Raw genomic sequence first — 19,175 nt, 5'->3', positions numbered from 1 at the left:
GGTTCACTCATGATACATCTGTAAAAACCATAATTTTTCTCACTTTTTCCACATATATTCACAAATGATTAATTTTCATCTGTGCAATAATAATAACAATAATGGATTAGATTTATCTGCGCTTTTCCAGACGCTCAAAGTGCTTACAATGTGTCCATTATTCATTCACTCCTCATTCATACTTGGTGATGGTAAGCTACTGTTGTAGCCACAGCTGCCCTGGGGCAGACTGACAGAGGCGTGGCTGCCAGTTTGCGCCTACAGCCCCTCTGACCATCACCGGGACATTCATGCACATCCACACACCAGTGGAGCCACACTGGAGGCAAGGAGGGTGAAGTGTCTTGCCCAAGGACACAACGACAGTTGGCTAGGAGGAGTGGGGATCGAACCGCCGACCCTTCGATCTTTGGACGACCTGCTCAACCGCCTGAGCCACTGCCGCCCAATATGCAGAATTGTATGTAGTTGCAGTGTGACACAGCATTAACAAAGCATGGAATCAGCGCGGATTTTGGTTAAGACCTGGTCTTAACCAGGCGAAGCAAAAATAATTAGGGGATGTAGATTTCATTGACAAATATTACTTTTCTAATGCTTTCTGAAGCATGTAAAACTGATTCCTTAATTTTTTATATTCTCAAAAATTGGGGGGCCAATGGGAAAACAAGTTATTTTTCTACCGCCCTTGCCCCCCCATAGTGTCGCCCCTGTTGGATAGTGAAAAAAATGTGGTCAATTGAGCTCATTAATGGAAGAAGTTTAAATTGAGCTTCGCAAAAGGAACTTAACTTGAAGATTTAAAAGTGTGAGCAGGATATATGATACAAAAGTAGTATTTTGGCTGAGCTAGATTAAAAGAACAAAATTACAAAGTTCTATGAGAAAGCATTTTACACTGTTGCTAATAAATGATCGCTTGTATTTTTAATCTGACAATACTGCATCATTATAGGTGTGTTTCTAATCAATTATTGCTGGTATTTCATATATGATAAAGCTACAAAGTTTGTAATCCTGTTTTATCATCACAAGACCTAAATAAACAAATGTTACCTTTGCAATTTGATCAAACTTGCCAAAAAGTTCATTCAGCATGTGCACCAGTTCTCCTGGTGAGCAGTCACTTGCCAGCCGAGTGAATCCAACTATATCAGCATAAAGGATACTGAAAAGAAAGAAAAACTCATCAGGCCTAAATCACTCAGTTTTTTTAAACAAAGAAACAAAAAAAACAGCACATACCTGACATTAGTGTGTCTCTGAACATAGAGATTGTGAAAGTTGTTTGTGTTCTCAGTCTGACCAAAGTTTGGACCTTTTAGTCTCTGAATGATCTCAGCTTTCATCACACGGGCAATGTGTGCTGGCAACAGAGACAACAGGAGGCGTTCCTGGGAACACGAAGGGGAAAAATGGAGAGAAATAAAGGAGGGATGCTCCAAAACGTGATTACATTTTAAAGAAAAATCGTTTTCTATGAATATTTGTTTATAATATTATAAAATCACAATTTCAAAACTCACCAAAATCTCCCGAGATGAAATTCATCATTTCTAATTACCCACAGTCTTCAGTTAAGCATCAAAATATCTTCCAGAAGCACTGTTTTTTTTTTTTTAGGGATTTGATTTGAACATCCTACTGATTTCAAGATTCATACCTATAGCACCGTCTTGGGCATGTCATCTTTATCCAAGGCAATGGAAACATCCAATCTGACAGGTGCAAATCATCTCACTGCACCTTTTCTAAGGTGCTGACAGAGCTGTGTGAATGGGATGTCTGCGGTGGCAAAGGCTGCCAAGGATTTGGGTAAATTCATATGGTCTCAATTGAAATACCCGACCATAAAATGTATGTATTCACTTAAGTGCACTTTGGTTGAAAGCGTGCAGCAAATGGCATATATTATGAGTGCGCTGAGGATTTGGGCCAAAGGGGGTGTCTCTGCACAGTAACTACCATCTGTCACAAACCACAGCCAGCACTCCAGAGCGGCAACAAAACATTTCACCCAAGGCATTTAAGGCGCCGCTCGCAACAGTTCAAACAACAACACAAGCTCAATTCACCAGAGGGAGAAACTGTTCCACTCTAGTGCTGCATGTTGTTATATACATATATATATATATATATATATATATATATACATATACATATATATATACATATATATATACATATACATATATATATATATATATATATATATATATATATATATATATATATATATATATATATATATACATACATATATATATATATACATATATATATATATATATATATTTAGTAACCTAACAGAGAATATAACAGGGCCTCCTTTTTTCGACTGACAAAAAGACTCAAATACACTGCATGACTTCACATTCAATAACTCACAGATGATCAAGTCTTTACCTGTTGCCTCTTCTCAAACTCCAGCTTTATTGGGGATTTGATGCAGTTGCAGGTGTCTTGATAAGTTTGTTTGAGTGCGAGCTCCATCAAGTGCTTGTGGTACGCCCCAGCCATGTTCCCACACATGAAAATGATCACATTGGCCAATATCTGTGCAGTGACACGGGACAGAAAGCAATCAGTCAAATATAGGAAACCAAAATGTGAAAAATGAAATATGTTCATTCAATTGGCATTTTTATAAGAATGCATCCGGTTTTTACATGTATTCTTGTTCTTCCACTAATAATGCAATGACATGACAGTTCCTGTTGTTGAACGTAAATGAAAGAAGCAGCACTTTTTAACTGGCCTCAGGTTTTGGGAGAACTAATTAGCTGAATTTCTGAATTAAAGCTTCCTGATGGTGGAGGGACCTCAGTTATTGCTGAAACAGTAATCCATAAAACATTGAAACATTTTTAATTCAACAGTAAAATCTTAGACTGAAAAAAGGCAATGATTTCTTTTCTGGCATGAGTTCAGAAATTACTTTAAAAAGGCAGAAATATAACAAGGATTGTTGCCTCTGGCAATAAATCCTGCAATAACCCAACGTGCAGGGCTATATTTGGAATATAAATACCAAGCAATGATCTTTTTTTATTACTTTGTGAATCAGTTATTGCGAGTAAGCAGATTATGTAAAACAGCTAATGTAATAGGAAAAACAAGAGGAAGGAGCACGCTTTAAAGTAATTTAAAAAGTACTTAAAAATGGGCAGGTGTTCTAGGGAACACCTTTGGAAAAATTTTATGCTAAACGTCATGTGACGTATTTCTGTCTTTCATGTATACAGTTTGTGACAGATTTAATATTAGCCCTGTGAAACGTTTGGATGCAAAAACTCTGCATGTAAACTACATACAATGAATTGCTTAGTCCTAACTTGATAAGACAATCTCCATGATCTTTGGAAATATTAGAAAAAAAGGTTGGAGTCACTGCAGTGAGGAAGGCCCTGCTGCAGATTCAGAGCGCTGTGAGCCCCCACCCCCCCACACGTGTACTCTGTGCTGACCTTTCCTCTTTCATAGAGGACCAACCGCAAGTCAGTACAAACTGGGAGTAAATTCTTATCTTGTAGCGAGAGCAGTCCGACATGATTATGTCCCATTTATGTTAAGGGCCAGAGAATAGTTAAAATAACAAATTCAATAAGAAGAAAAATCATTTTAAGGATGTATTGTGTTCTTTTGCATCACTGCATCCCAGCCCCAAAAGGGATCCTGACATGTAAGTCAGTGTATTACTAACTTCATAACGCTGCAGAGAGAATTTCATTTTGTCTGAAATGATGCCTCATCTTTCAGAATGAGCTGGAGGGACACACGCATTCTGTTCTGATCACCAACAACTGAATGTCTTGCACGTTACACTTGCCTGATCTTCTTGTTAGGGCACAAAAACAGAAAGTCTGACATTGAACAGTATGCGGTTTGCTGGAAAACACAGTTAAAAAAAAAAACCTCAAGTATAGAAAAATTTTCTTCTTATTCTAATTTATTTTACTTAATTATTTATTTAATTATATTTATTTATTTATTTTGTCATTTATTATATATGTATGCATTTATAATTTTAATTATGAAAAATATATTCTTACTAATAATGTTTGACTGTTTTCCAAGTCTTAAAAGAATTCATTATTTCCAGATTAAATTAGAAGGTGTTTACCAAATGTGTTAAAATATTACATATGAGTTTTGGGTTATTGATGAATTAAGGAAAACAAGTATCAAACAAATAATTTGCCAATAATGTATCACATTTTGCACATCCCATTTTGTGTGTTTTAAGTCATCGGTTTGAGGAAAATGTATTTACACATTATTTTAAAAAATCAACGGAAAAAAAAAATTTAATAAAGGTAGGTGATCAACAAATACATTGAATCACAAATTTTTTAACCCTTGTGCTATCCGATAACCCCACCCTTACATTGATGTGTTCTCCCTACCATGACAAAGGTGGATAAAGGTGAAGAGGATTTCATGGACACCAGATCACAAATCATTGAAGATAAAAGGTTCAGCGCACTGTCTAGTGGGTCTAGATGACCCAACTCCCAATGTTAAAGTGCCTAGGATAGCACAAGGGTTAAAGACATTCAGTGTCCTGAGCTCACCTACACCAAACAATCCACTCAGAGCTGCAGCTATGAGTCACATGTAGACTTTGGTCTCCAACTGAATTTCTATGCTTGAGCAGGTAATACAGTCTGAGCAGTGTGTTGTGAATGTCACAGCAGGTCTTTTTCCACAAGGCTATTGTTCCTATGCACTGTCTTCTGCTTTCTGTATTGGCAGATTAGACTCAGCTGACTGTCACAAAGAAGCAGGCTTCAATGGATGACGCTGTATTCCTGCCTTTAGCAGCAATGCAACCACTAGTCTTACTGTTTCTGTCAACAGTACAAACAGTCCAATATGATATTTAAACAATGAACAAAACACTGATTTAATTCCTATATCTCTAAACTGCTTTTAATAAGGCATTAATATATTTCCACACGAAAAATACACGTTTTTACTTTCATTAAATAAAACCTCTCCAAAAATCTTTGTGTGTTTTTAAATAAAGATTTCAAAAAATAGGAGGTATTCCACAAACTAAAGGGGGAATACATTTAACATCCATTAAAGGGGATAAACAGTTTATTGTCAGACTACGGAGCCCTGGACGTGACATATAAAACAAAACAAATTGTTAATAAAAAAAATTGTTAATTTGTGGCCACAAATTAGTTTGGACGCAAATTAATTCTTCATGAGCCCAAAATAAACATTTTGTAGACACAAGTTAGTATTGTGTGGGCAAAAATAGCATTTCATGGGCAAAAAATTTGAAATGTTTTGGGCACGAACTAGCATTTTGCATGCCAATAACAGCCTTATTTTGGCATGAACTGGTATTTTGTAGACACAGATTACTATTGTGTGAGCACAAATTTAACACTTTGGGAGCAACAAATTAGCATTTTGTGAGCATGAATTATAATTTTGAGTGCACAAATTAGGATTTTAAGGCCCCAAAATCCTAATTTTTATACAAATGTTTGCATTTTTTGAACACAAATTTCTACTTTGTGCAAACAAATAAGTATTTTGCATGCACAAACAAGAATTTCCTGGACACAAATCAGCATTTTATCGGCACAAATTTGGAGCAACAAATTAGCATTTTGTATGTTTTTTGTAAGAAAAAACTTGCATTTGGGCACAAATGATCATTTTCGTGTCACTAATTAGTAGTAGGAATTGATGATACTATTTTGTGGCCACAATTTAGTATTTTGTGGACACAAATTAGTTTCTAGTAAACACAAATTGGCATTTTGTGCCCACAATTTAGGACTTTATGGCCGAATTTTGTTTCTGTGGGCACAATGTAGAATGTTGTGCTAACAAAATGTTAATTTGTACAGTAATTAATATTTGTAGTTTGTGCCCACAATATGCAAATATTATAATTTTATGCACACAAAATACTAAATCGGGCCAACAAAATGCTTATATATTGTGCAGAAAATACTAATCCTTGGCTAAAAATTATTCATTTGAGGGGAAAATGTATGTTTTTGTTGTTTTTTTTCTCGTTTTTTTTATGAATGTCATGTCCAGGGGTCCGTAACAGGCTTCATGCTTAGTTTAGTTACTTTGATCCTTAAAAAAAGTTTATTAGATAAGATTTATTCTTCAATGTTCTTTAGAGACAATCCGACTGTCACATGTCCTGTTTTACTCTGGCAAGAACGATCTGCCTCTCTTAAGTACTCGAACTTACCTGTGCTCCTGTCATTTAAGCAGCTCTTGTCACAATTACATTGCCAAATGGTTTCATCTGGTTCCAAAAACAGCTTGAATCTTTTTCTAATCTAACTCCACAAGATCCACTGGTCGGATTTTTTAGTTAAAGCTTGCCATGGATTTTTTAACCCTGCTGCTGTTATTTTATAAAGCATACATTTTCGACTATTCGGGTTCTACGTGGTTTTTGTCAATTTGATTTTGATCATTGGAGCACATTTTTGAATAAAAACCTTTTCTGAAACCCCAGAAAGTAGCATTGGCAGCTCCTATAAAGTATGATTAGAATCATTACATACAAATCTAATCTCTTTGATTCCTCATTCCAGTCTTCCCTGAGCTATTTACTGGTTGGCAATCTCCTTACTGTTTTCTCCTCGGGCTGCACCAAACATCATCTTTTGTTTCACTTAATTATCTTTTACAAATGAGAATAATAATAGGATCAATAATTCAATTTCGGCTGGACTGACTTAAAACTGAGAGCCAATTTTGTACCTGTTAGTAGCCTAGTGTTTTATTTTTTTACTTGGACCGTGTTACACATGTCTGCTCCAAGCTGGAAACAAAAATCATAATGCTGCACAAAGCTTAGATGTTATGCTCCATCTTTATGGTTCATTGGGGTTATTTATTTATCATTTGAGACCATCTAAGCTGCATATGAAAAGGCTCTTTTTCCCTGCAAACAAAGCAACTTCTAATAATCAAGTGCAGACCAGCCATGCATTTATGGAAAACCCTACGGTTGTGGTGGCCAGAGCTTTGAGCCAAGTAATGGTTACTTCTTTAGTTATTGGGGGGGGGGGGGGGGGGGGGGGGGGGAATGCACACCAAGCATACATTTAGCAAAAGAAAAGAATAAATGAAAAAATCAGCCAGAAAGCACATTAAGATAATGTATATTATATACATTCTAAACAAAAGCAAGACATGAGCAGAAACCAAGCAACTATTTATGTTTTGTATAGTAAGCTCAAATGTGCATCCTGCAAAGCTTTGCACATCTTATGCAAAATACTTTTAATGCATCATATAAATTATAAATGTTGTTCAGGGGTAGCTGACGTTTTGCAAAAGTAAACACTTATAGATGCAGTTTTTTTATGTAAGAGATAAAATGTATGAATCAGCAACCTTTTACCAGTTATGTTGTTTTAGATGTTACTAAGAAATTGGAAAAATAATGTAAAAAGATGAAAAGAACAACGTATTTAGGTGTCTTCGGGGGGTCATGCAATTCATCTCATCTTTAGGTGGATCAGTTTATACTTCCTTATGTTTTCTACTAAATAATACGAAGACGACCATTTATCATTTTCTACAAAACAGCTGACAATAATGAATTCATATTAGGAGAATACAGTATATCATACAGTGCTTTTAATGAGTGAGCCGTCTCTCAAAACAGAGAAAACCAACGCCAGAGGGCAAGTGCATGAATGTGGTCTACAGCCTGGATTTATGCTCATCCCTATTCACTGTATCTGGGGCAGACATCCCTTTTTTCAGTCCACTGAATTTATTATGTATTCTCCACAAACACGGAAAAAAGACACAATACCAAAGTTACTATTTACTTTATTGAAAAGCATGACACTCCTAAGTCTGGCCGGGTTTGCAATTGTGTTTTCAATGAGAAGACTGCTGCAGAATGATGTTGAGAGCACATAGTTCACACAAGTAAGCTGAATAACTAAAACACGGTCAAAAATAACGGACCAAAACCTTTGAAAGGTGTTTGATTAAAGCATTTTTGTCAGGTTAATATTCTGGTTTTATTTATTAATCAAACATAAACAGATATTTATACTCACAACTCCTGATGGGCCTTTTTTTGTGTTGACCAACGTTTGCTTGGATCTGCCTTTAAGTTTTTAGAAATGAAGACGTGTACATACAACATGCCGACGATACGCAGTTGTATTTATCCATGAAGCCTGACCAGAATGACCAGATAGAGAAACTGAACGCCTGCATCAGTGACATCAAGACCTGGATGACAATTAATTACCTCCTCTTGAACCCAGAAAAAACTGAGGTCATTATACTTGGTCCTAAAAACCTCAGAGATGCTCTGTCTGCTCAGATAGTCTCCCTGGATGGCATAAGTATAGCCCCCAATTCCACAGTTAGAAACCTTGGAGTTTTACTTGACCAGGATTTATCATTTAAGGCTCACATATCTCAGGCGTGCAGAACTTCCTTTTTCACCTGCGGAATATTGCTAAGATCAGAAATATACTTTCTAAGAGTGATGCTGAAAAACTCATCCATGCATTTGTTACGTCGAGGCTGGATTACTGTAACTCCTTGTTAGCAGCGTATCCTAAGAGTTCCTTAAGAAGTCTCCAGCTTGTTCAGAACGCAGCAGCTAGATTGTTAGCTGGAACTAGCAGAAGAGATCACATCACTCCTGTGTTGGTTTCGCTCCATTGGCTCCCAGTTGATTCTAGAATCAAGTTCAAGATCCTCCTGTTAACCTATAAGGCCTTACATGGAATGGCCCCGTCCTATATTAAGGACCTCATAGTCCCTTACCATCCAATGAGAACACTTCGCTCGCAAAATGCAGGACTGCTTGTGGTTCCTAGAATTAGTAAAAGTACGGTTGGAGGTAGAGCGTTTAGCCACCAAGCCCCTGTCTTATGGAATAAACTCCCAGCTCATGTAAGAGAGGCCGACTCAGTTTCTACATTCAAAGTTAGACTGAAAACATTCCTCTTTGGACAGGCTTATTGTCAGACTAGTTAGTATTCAGAGATTATTTAACTTAATGTTAATTTGTTTAAATTAAATTTAATAACTATTTCTTTTAAAAGGCTGCTAGAAGTTGAAGCTGGGGTAACTATGGTGCACTGGGGTTCTGTCCTCTTTCCTTTTTTACTTCTACCCTTCCTCTCCTCTATTCTTGATCATAATTCATCATCTAGTTCTCCATGCCTCTGTTTGGTACAATGCGATTCATGTATTGTCCCTCTTTTCCTCTCCCCTCCTGGGGAGTGGGAGTGCTTCCAGATTCCAGTTGGTTCATCCAACTTTAGGTCTAGGCGCTGTAAGAGACGGCAGCCACTCCAGACGCTTCGCAGCACTGTTTCTCGTTCTTCAATCCTTTCTTTGTTTTCTTTCTTTTTCTTATCCTACATTTTACTGATAGGTATCCTATGGATACGGACGTTTTTCACATTAGAGCCAGCTCTCTCGTTTATTCTAGAGAGGTTTTGCTGGCTCTCAGGAAGAGTACGCACGGAGTGAGGCACGACACCCCAGTGGAATTGCGGAGGAGATACCGGGGCTGCAAAGCCGGGGCTAAGCTAAAGGCTAGGCTAGCGGACAATCGGAGGCGATATAAACCATCGCTTCCCTCCATGATTATGGGAAACGTCAACTCACTGCCGAATAAGATGGACGAGCTGTCCGCTCTGGAGAACCAGCGGATTTACCGCGAGTGCAGCTTGCTCATTCTGACGGAGACATGGCTAACCGATAGCGTACCGGACGCTAACGTGGACCTGCGGGGATTTACAGCTGTAAGAGCCGACAGAGACACGAAGGCGTGTGGGAAAAGCAAAGGTGGGGGACTGATCATCTACATCAACAGCCGTTGGTGCAACCCTGGCCATGTCACAGTCAAGGCAGTGTGTTGTTGCCCTAATCTGGAACTGCTAGCCGTTAGTCTGCGGCCATATTATCTGCCCAGGGAGTTCAGTCACGTGATCTCCATCTGTGTTTACATCCCTCCGAGGGCGGACGCAGCCGCTGCCTGCGAGAAAATACACAGCATCACAGCACGGCTGCAGGCACAACATTCTGAGGCCTTCATAATAATTTCGGGAGACTTTAATCATGTCACCCTGGACTCCATCCTGGCTACCTTTCACCAGGTTGTGGACTGTCCAACCAGGAAGAACAGGACAATAGATTTACTGTATACCAACGTGAAGGAGGCATACAGAGTCACCGCCCTGCCCCCACTGGGAAAGTCAGACCACAACCTGGTGTACATACAGCCCCAATACACACCCCTAGTCCAAAGGCAGGCTGTCTCCACTCGTTCCATCAGGAGGTGGCCTCCTGAAGCAGAGGAGGCACTGAGAGACTGCTACAACACCACGGACTGGGATGTGCTGCTGGGTGAACATGACGAGGACATCGAGGGGATGACGCACTGCATCACAGACTATCTCAACTTCTGTGCAGATGTGGTCGCCCCCACCAAGACTGTTCGGTGTTACCCAAATAACAAACCATGGGTAACACAGGAAGTCAAGGCTGTCCTCAACCGGAAGAAGAAGGCCTTCAGGACTAAGGACAAGGAGGAGATGAAAACAGCACAGAGGGAGGGGAAACGCTGCCTGAGGGAAGCAAAGGACTGCTACAGGAAGAAAGTGGAGCAGAAGCTGAGGGAGAACAACATGAGGGACGTCTGGGAAGGTGTCAGAACCATCACTGGACACAAAGCCAGGACCAGCATAGAGGGGGGGAGTGTAGAGCGAGCCAACGACCTGAACATGTTTTTCAATAGGTTCAGTGAGAACACTCCACTCCCCACCGTCACTGTAGCCTGCCCTCCCCCCGACATATCTTCATCACCAGCAGTCACCACAGTCACCAGCAGCCCACCCTCCTCTCCCCCCCACCAGCTGCCGCAGCCACCACTTCTTCACACCCTCCCACTCTCACCTCTCCTGCACTACACCCCCCAACCTGCACCTTCTCCTCCTCCACGGGAGCTGAACAGCCCCCCAACCCATCTACCCTCCTTACAGCCCTTCCCCTGTTTCACGGCTGACCAAGTGAGGGGGGAGCTGAGGAAGCTCCGGCCCAGGAAGGCAGCAGGACCCGATATGGTGTGCCCACGGCTTCTGAAGACCTGCGCCGCTGAACTCGGGGAGCCGTTACAACGCATCTTCAACCTGAGCCTCCAACTCGGGAGAGTGCCCACCCTCTGGAAGACTTCATGCATCGTTCCGGTCCCCAAGAAGAACCGGCACAGCGAGCTGAATGACTTCCGACCAGTGGCACTCACATCACATCTGATGAAGACGTTGGAGCGGCTCTTCCTCAAGCTCCTCAGACCCCAGGTGCTGCACGCTGAGGACCCCCTACAGTTCGTCTACCGGGCAGAGGTTGGAGTAGAGGATGGCATCCTCTTCCTCCTACACAGAGCACACTCGCATCTGGACAAGGGAAAAGGCACTGTGAGGATTACTTTCCTGGACTTTTCCAGTGCCTTCAACACCATACAGCCCCTTGTACTCCAGGAAAAACTCTCCAGTATGCGAGTGGACCCGTGCCTGGTTGCTTGGATTTCCAGCTACCTCACTGACAGACCACAGTACGCCAGGCTGAAGGACATCACATCTGACACTGTGGTCAGCAACGTGGGAGCTCCACAGGGGACTGTACTTTCCCCTTTCCTCTTCACCCTGTACACTGCGGACTTCTGCTACAACTCGGACACGTGTCTCATCCAGAAGTTCACAGATGACACAAGCATCGTGGGGTGTATCAGTGGCGACGAGGAGGAGGAGTACAGGAGCCTGGTGGATGATTTTGTTGTCTGGAGCCACAAAAACAACTTACAGCTCAACACCTCCAAGACTAAGGAACTGGTCATCGACTTTGGGAGGGACAGACCCAACCCCAGACCAGTTCTGATAGGAGTGGAGGAGGTGGAGGTCGTGCAGACCTATAAATATCTTGGGCTGTGGCTGGACAACAAGCTGGACTGGACGAGCAACACGGGGCAGCTGTACAAGAAGGCCCAGAGCAGGATGTACTTCTTGAGGAGGTTAAGATCCTTCAACATCTGCAAGAAGCTCCTGGGGATCTTTTATCAGTCTGTGGTCGCCAGTGTAATAACCTACGCTGTGGTGTGCTGGGGGGGGGAGCACCTCAAAGGCTACGTTCACACTGCAGGCTGAAACGACCCAATTCCGAATTTTTTGTCCCTAAGCGGCCCAATTCCGATCTTTTCATGACAGTCTGAATGACACAGATCCGATCTTTTCAATTGCGACCCAGGCCCCGTGGATTTGCCGTCCTGATTCCGAATTGTAGCCGTTCTTCTCAATTGCGACCGCCGTCTGACCGGCCAGGCGACTTGATTCCGAACTGTACGTCATCGACACGCAACAAACGTCATCATTTTGCGTTAAAGTAGGCGGGAACGAGAACGTAAACATCAACCATGGTGGACGATGCTGCTGAGATCAGTCAGTGGAAGGGAAGCGAGGTCACTGATTGGATTAATATTTGGGCTGATCGCTCTTTCCAGGCCAAACTCCAGGGCTCTTATCGCAACTGGGCGGTTTTTGAAAAAGATTCCAGATAAATGGCAGAGCGTGGTGTTGAACCTTTCCCGCGATGACTTTTTTTTTCTTTCTCCCCTTCCGACCGTGCTCAAGCGCGGGGGAGCCGAGGCGATCCTCCTCCTCCTCCTCCCTGTTCTGATCCTTAGATTCTCCAGAACGGGTTAATAAAGAGTCCATAGCATTTATTCTGGGGGAAACCTTCTTTTATTACCGTCCTCCGTAACACACAACATGAATGCACGCCCACACTGCCCCCCCCCCCTATTCTCTATCGCGGCACGCGCTTGCACACACACACACGGGGCGCGCGCGGGCCCAACACATACACATTTCCATTCCACAACAGTGGGTACAGATGATCCCGACTCCAATGCCTTCTTAAAATGAAAGATTGTAATTGTGCTGCTCCTTCGTGAAAATAAATTTAATATTACAAAAAGAGCTCCGCTTTTGACAACACTGTTGTTGACATCTGCTCCGCAAACAAGTGACGTCGTTCACCGTTGAGTATTCTTCTGGCTTCTGCGCATGCGGGTCTCGTTTGGGTCGTGTCACGGTCACACTGGAGATCACAAAAGTTCGGATTTACTTGGAAATGTGAACGGTCTAGCAAACAATTCGGATTTTTAAAAAAAATCCGAATTGAGCATTAAGCCCTGCAGTGTGAACGTAGCCAAAGACAGACTTCTCCAGGCTGGAGAAGCTGATCAGGCGGGCTGGCTCTGTGGTTGGCACAAGGCTGGACCCTCTGGCTACTGTGGCAGAGAGAAGGACACTGAAAAAACTGACAGGTATCCTGGACAATACCACCCACCCTCTGCACACGACCATCAGTAGCCAGAGAAGCACCTTCAGCAAGAGGCTGCTCCTCCCAAGGTGCAGGACTAATAGACTGAGGAACTCCTTTGTCCCCCGTGCCATCAAACTCTTTAACCTCCACTTAGGAGGGGGGAGGAAGACGGAAAAGGAAAGGGAAAGGGCCTGAATGACCTTTTTTTTGTATATACTGTTTGGAATTTTTCTAGTCACTGTGCTGCTTTTTCCTCTTCACTATATGTATGTCAACCAGTGCTGTATGCGATGGAGATGTCAATTTCCATGCGGGAACCTCCCAAATGGATAAATAAAGTTGTCTATCTATCTATCCGTGCTCCTGTTCCTGACCGTCTACCTCGCCTTTGCTCCTGCTCCTACACCTGGCTGTGGATCCTGCCTCTGGCTCATCTCTGGCTCGTCTCTGCTCTGTACCTGACCGAGTACCTCGTCTCTGCTCCTGCTCCTACACCTGGCTGTGGTTCCTGTCTCCGGCTCGACTCGCGCCTTTGACTGTCCCCACAACCACGGCTGGATGAAGCTCGTCTGCTGGACTTTTATATATGTAGTTGTAGATTTAGATAAGTTAATTCTTCTCTAAGAGTTCTGGTAAATCGCCTGTCCATCCTGGGGGAGGATCCCTCCTTCATGTGGGCACCCCTGAGGTTTCTTTGTTTTTTCCAGAATCCGTTTTTTTGGGGAGTTTTTCCTTACCGCGAAGGGGGGTCTAAGGGCAGGGATGCCAGTATAGCTTAGTCAGTTTGTTAGTTCATTTTAGTATTTTCCTATTGAACTCTTTGTATTCGTGATCTTTTTGAGTTCATGTTTTACTTCGAAGCCCATCGAGACGACTGTTGTTGTGATTTTGGGCTATACAAATAAAATTGAATTGAATTGAATTTAAATATGTTGTTTCTATAATCTGACACCAGTGAGCCAATTTCTCCTTTTCCATCTTGCTCTGGGGCACTGTAATGAGCCGTACTGGGGAAAGTCAAATCCAGCTAAAAGTTGTCTATTATTCACTCAGCCCATACACGATCAATGAAAAACCATATTTGAGATAAACGAGAACTAGTTCGAGCTCAGAAAAGAAGAAAGTCAAGTTTTAAATGAAGCCAGCCAACTGCACAGTTTTAAACCAAACCTCACTAATTGTTTCAGCACAGACTCGAAATTAGCCAACTTTGAAATTGGAGTTGGTTTATTCCAAACAATCAAAACACTTGAAAACTAAAGAAGACAAAACAAAATAAACAAATCAAACATAATTAGAAAATCAATTAGTTGCAATTCCTCAATACACCAGAAAGGAGAAATTTTCCATTCATTCCTAAAAAGTCTTATTTTAAACATTCATTCATTCATCTTCTAATCCGTTTGTCCCTTTCGGGGTCATGGGGTTGCCGGAGTCTATCCCGGCCACTTACGGGGGAAGGCAGGGGACACTCTGGACTGTTTGCCAGTCTGTCGCAGGGTCACACATATCACACACCCATGCACACTCACATTCACACCTATGGACAATTTGGAGTGACCAATTAACCTATGAAGCAGGTTTTTGGACAGTGGGAGGAAGCCAGGTCCCCGGAGAAAACCTACGCATGCACGGGGGTCGGGGAGAACATGCAAACTCCACACAGAAAGGTCCCCCCATTGTTGTTCTGTTTTCATGTCCCCCAGCCGGGACTTGAACCAGGGGCATTCTTGCTGTGAGGCAAGAGCGCTAACCATTGCAGCCCTTATTTTAAACAAAAAAAGAAAAAAGTAGTTATAGTCTGGTGTTAAGGTGGTGTTAAGGATTTCTTTTTCAATTTATACTGCCTTTATTTTCTAATCATGACAGAGGACTTTCCTTAGTGTCATTTTGATTTTTTTCAACCTAAAATGTGTGCATTGTTAAAATAAAAGTGGGTGGATGCAGCTGTAGCAACTGATGCATGACTGACCATGACTGATGCAACACATGGTATTGTAGTGGATTAAACATGAGAGATGACACGTCTCACAACCTAAAACACAACTAACCAGTGGTTTGATCTGAAACCACTGAAAACATCTCTCTGTGATCACAGATGGACATAAAAACGTGGAATTCTGCAGCTGTTTGCAATTAGTCAAACTATGCCATAAAAAGCCTGAAAAGCTCACATAAATTACAGATCATTTCTGTGCTTGACAGCAGTCCAGGATGTAAAAGAATGCTATTTTTGGTCTGAAAGTAGAGGTTGCGATAAGGAAATAAAAAAAAACTAAGCTTAACCAGTATGTTTATTGCAATATTTTTAGTGAGTTTGCCTGAAGAAATGCTATTTTGAGTGAAATAAAACATTTTTTTTCCATACTGTTTGTTGATAAACATTTTGGGTCTTTTTTTTTTTTTTGGAAAAACAAAAATTCAACACCTAATCCGATCGTCTCAGATATTTTTCGGACTCCTAAATTTATGTGATGTTTAAAGACCCACTCCAATAAAAATGTTCTGATGATTGAGACATAAAGCTAAAAAATAGCATTCAAGAGTGTTTTTATTTATTCAAGTTGTTGTGAATAAGGAGTATACGAATAAAAGGAGTTCTGATTCATCCACCTGTGGAATAATATATTTATGTACGTCTTTGTTTTCTTCATGTGAGCTGGCATCTGGCTCAAAACTGTACGCCATTTTTGTTGCATCGCTTCTGTTGGCTTGGAGTTGTGCGGGGCTGTACTGTATGCTTGCTGGAGAGATTGTAAACAAAGGGATGATGGGTAATCACCGCAAGCTAACTCTGTGCCAAACATTACGCCCACATCTCAGAGGCAAATTATTAAGGAATTCCTGCCGCTCTGCAGAAACTGTTCTAGAAAACGGCAGTTTTTTTTTATTCATACTTAAGCGACCAGTGGGAACGCTTTTACAATAGATCAGAGATGAGCGGAGTGGGACTTTAATGTGTTTGTGATAAACAACTCTCTAAAATAATAGATGAGAATTCTTTTTGTCCGAAATAATTTTCGAATGAAGGTTAAATAAAAAGATAATTTCTGAATAACCAGCAACTTAAAATAATTTAGCTAGGTATTGTAGTGTATACATTATTTAAACTGCACAGCATGTTGAATCCCTGTTGCATGAACATATCAGATAAAAAAAATGAAATCCAAGTGCTTTTAGCTCTTCAATACATTATACAGTTCATTAAGAATCAAATGAAAATCCCTGTAAAATATAATGGACAAAATGGAAATGTCAGCGTGATTGCTTCTCAAATAATATTACTCAGGCAATCTGTGTGTTCACTGCAACAATTTATGGGAGAATAGACTTTTAATAGCTGGCATTTGCATGTTCATTGAGTCAACCCCTCATAATCAAATCTATTATCTTATTCCAAAGGGACATGAAAAAGAGAGAAATTTCAATAATCAATTAACAGAGACCTGAATGTCATCATTTTACTGGTTGTTCGGTACAAATATTAAAAAAATATACCTATTTGCATTTGCACGTACACTTGAAATGTCATGATACTCTATAAATGTCAATGTGCCAGACTAGCGACTGGGTCTTTCTCTATCTGCTGTCTCAAAACATGAAAACAAAAACGCCAGACCAACAGTTAAACAGCAAACCCTCACATAGTTAGGAGCATCTGAAGCTGTATGCATGTCTCTACATAATTACATAAAAGTCTTGCACCCATATACATGTATATAAAATGAACTTACTGCACGGCTGATTTTACATATTTCCATTTTGGAAAATATATTTTTCTTCAGGGTTTTCTCCTTCAGCCGTCAGTTTTCTATTAAAAACTGTTAAATAAATTATTTTGTAGTCTCAAAGTAACTTTATTAATAATGCATTTTTCCCCCCTATTCTGGGAGATTTACTCTCCCCTGGCAGGTATATTACAGACTTCATGATAACTGTCGTCAAAAGCAATTTAAGAATCCTTTAAAGGACGTCACTCAAATGAAACAGAGTTGCTGATGTATAAACACAAACTGAAGTTTGTTTCACCAAAACAACTATTAATCTGCTGCAATATTAGTATTTAGGGTTTTTTTAATTGATCAATTTAATTGATGACTTGTTTCATATTCCTATAGATCGATCTGTCTGAGGCAAGTTGTTGAAATGAATCGATAATAATGGATACTGGAAAATACCATTGGGATTGAAGATTTATTATTTTATTGTGGATTGGTGGATTTATCTTACTACAGCGTAAAAACAACCATCACAGTGGATAACAAACATGTGATGTCAGCAAAAAATGATCAGTCCATCATACCAGTCCAATGTGTGGAAACACTTTGAATTAAGCAAAGACGTGTGACCAAACAGTGTGGTAGAATGTTCTAAAAATATTCCATTTGGATTGTTTTGATGTGCAAAAACAACAGTGGGTTGAACTTTATGAAACTAAAATATGAATAGATTTCCCATTCAATCTTGTTTACTTGATTGTTTGTACACATATTTAATTTACACTTGATTATCTTGTAGGAAATACGAGGAATCTGGAAAACATCACCTGCACTGTTCAGTACCCAGGTATTTATCTCTATGTAACTCTGCTGGAATTTTTGTCCAAAGACGTAATCAAATAGTTGTTAAAATAAAACGTTACACCCCGACTTTGCATGATATACTTTCTGAAAAAAACAGATTAAGATTCAATTCATTAGATAAATCAATAGACCACCAAACATTATTTACAGTTGTTTGAGCTGCTCAATCACATTTTGCAACATATTTGCAGTGTTTTTGTCCAAAACAACATGATCACAAAAGCAATTCTAATCTATATTCTCCACTTCTGTCTGTTTTTCCAATAAAAGCCATTTGTTATTCCAGGTAGCGATTTGAAGAATTGATCTGGTGCGGGTGAGAAAAAGTTGTGGCAGACTTTTACCTTTTACCGTCTCCACTCAGACAACATATGATTGGAAGAATTGTCAACTGTTTGGGGTCATTTTGTTGATTTTTTTTTTAATTATAACAAAAGTTGAAAAGTTTGCACAGCTCCAAAAATATGTGAATGCATGCAGTCTTGATCAAGGATGTTCAAAAAGTGGCAAGAAGAGTTCATTTGTTCCAATTAATAGTCCAATTAGAGATTTGGGGGGAAAAGAATTAATTGGGTCAAAAGTTTCTTTTAAGAAAGAGTCTGCAAGTAGAGCAGAAAATCCTCAGCATGAAAAGGAATTTTATGCCCACAATGTGTCTCTTATCCCTTTCGTCTTTGGTCTCTGTTGATTTGCTGAAGCCATGAACGATGGAGGGAGTGGACATCCTTGTCTGCCCCCCCGACATTGGAGAGTAAAGCTTTGTGACATAATCCCATTTGTGGTTACAGCAACTCTGGCTGCTGATCCAATGAATAAATGATTCTCCATGTGATTCTCTGTGTATGACTTAAAAAGCCATTTTCCTTTGGCAAAATACTTTTTTTCCCCCCTCATGCAGTGACACAAAGGGTATATTCAGACTGGACACTTTTGGTTCGCTTTAAGTGAACCAGAGTTTTTTCTACCGATAAACCAGAACAAATTTTCAGTCTGAATACACCCAAGCGGACCCTGGTTCGGGACCAGAGACCGCACTCTGACCCATCTTTGGATGTGGTCTCAGTTCGTTTCCAATCAGACTGAGATTCGGGTCGCTCTGAGATTCCTCAGCCTGAATACCTTTCCGGGAGCGGAACAAGTGAACCAAAGCAGCCACCGTAGCCGACGTAAACAGAACAGGAATGTGGCAACTGATGAGCCGCAGACAAATATAAAGCAATGATTGTCATA

At 40.6% G+C, this 19,175-nt stretch overlaps 1 protein-coding gene across 2 annotated transcripts in view; it reads right to left on the bottom strand.

Annotated features, from left to right (window-relative positions):
• Positions 1-19,175, bottom strand: part of adcy2a (adenylate cyclase 2a) — a 75,382-nt gene that overhangs the window by 33,750 nt on the left and 22,457 nt on the right. For both annotated transcript variants that reach the window (XM_023964242.2, XM_078933484.1), the window contains 3 exons: positions 2,407-2,556; positions 1,246-1,394; positions 1,057-1,168 (listed from right to left, as the gene is read on the bottom strand). In XM_023964242.2, the coding sequence (XP_023820010.1) occupies positions 1,057-1,168; positions 1,246-1,394; positions 2,407-2,556 (411 nt within the window). The remainder of the gene's footprint in view (positions 1-1,056; positions 1,169-1,245; positions 1,395-2,406; positions 2,557-19,175) is intronic.

This window comes from Oryzias latipes, chromosome 16 (assembly GCF_053564925.1).
Source record: "Oryzias latipes strain Hd-rR chromosome 16, Olatipes_Hd-rR_3.1".
Lineage (NCBI taxonomy): Eukaryota > Metazoa > Chordata > Actinopteri > Beloniformes > Adrianichthyidae > Oryzias > Oryzias latipes.
The sequence above is the reverse complement of the archived record's forward strand: the minus strand, read 5'-3'. Positions and strand labels throughout refer to the sequence as shown.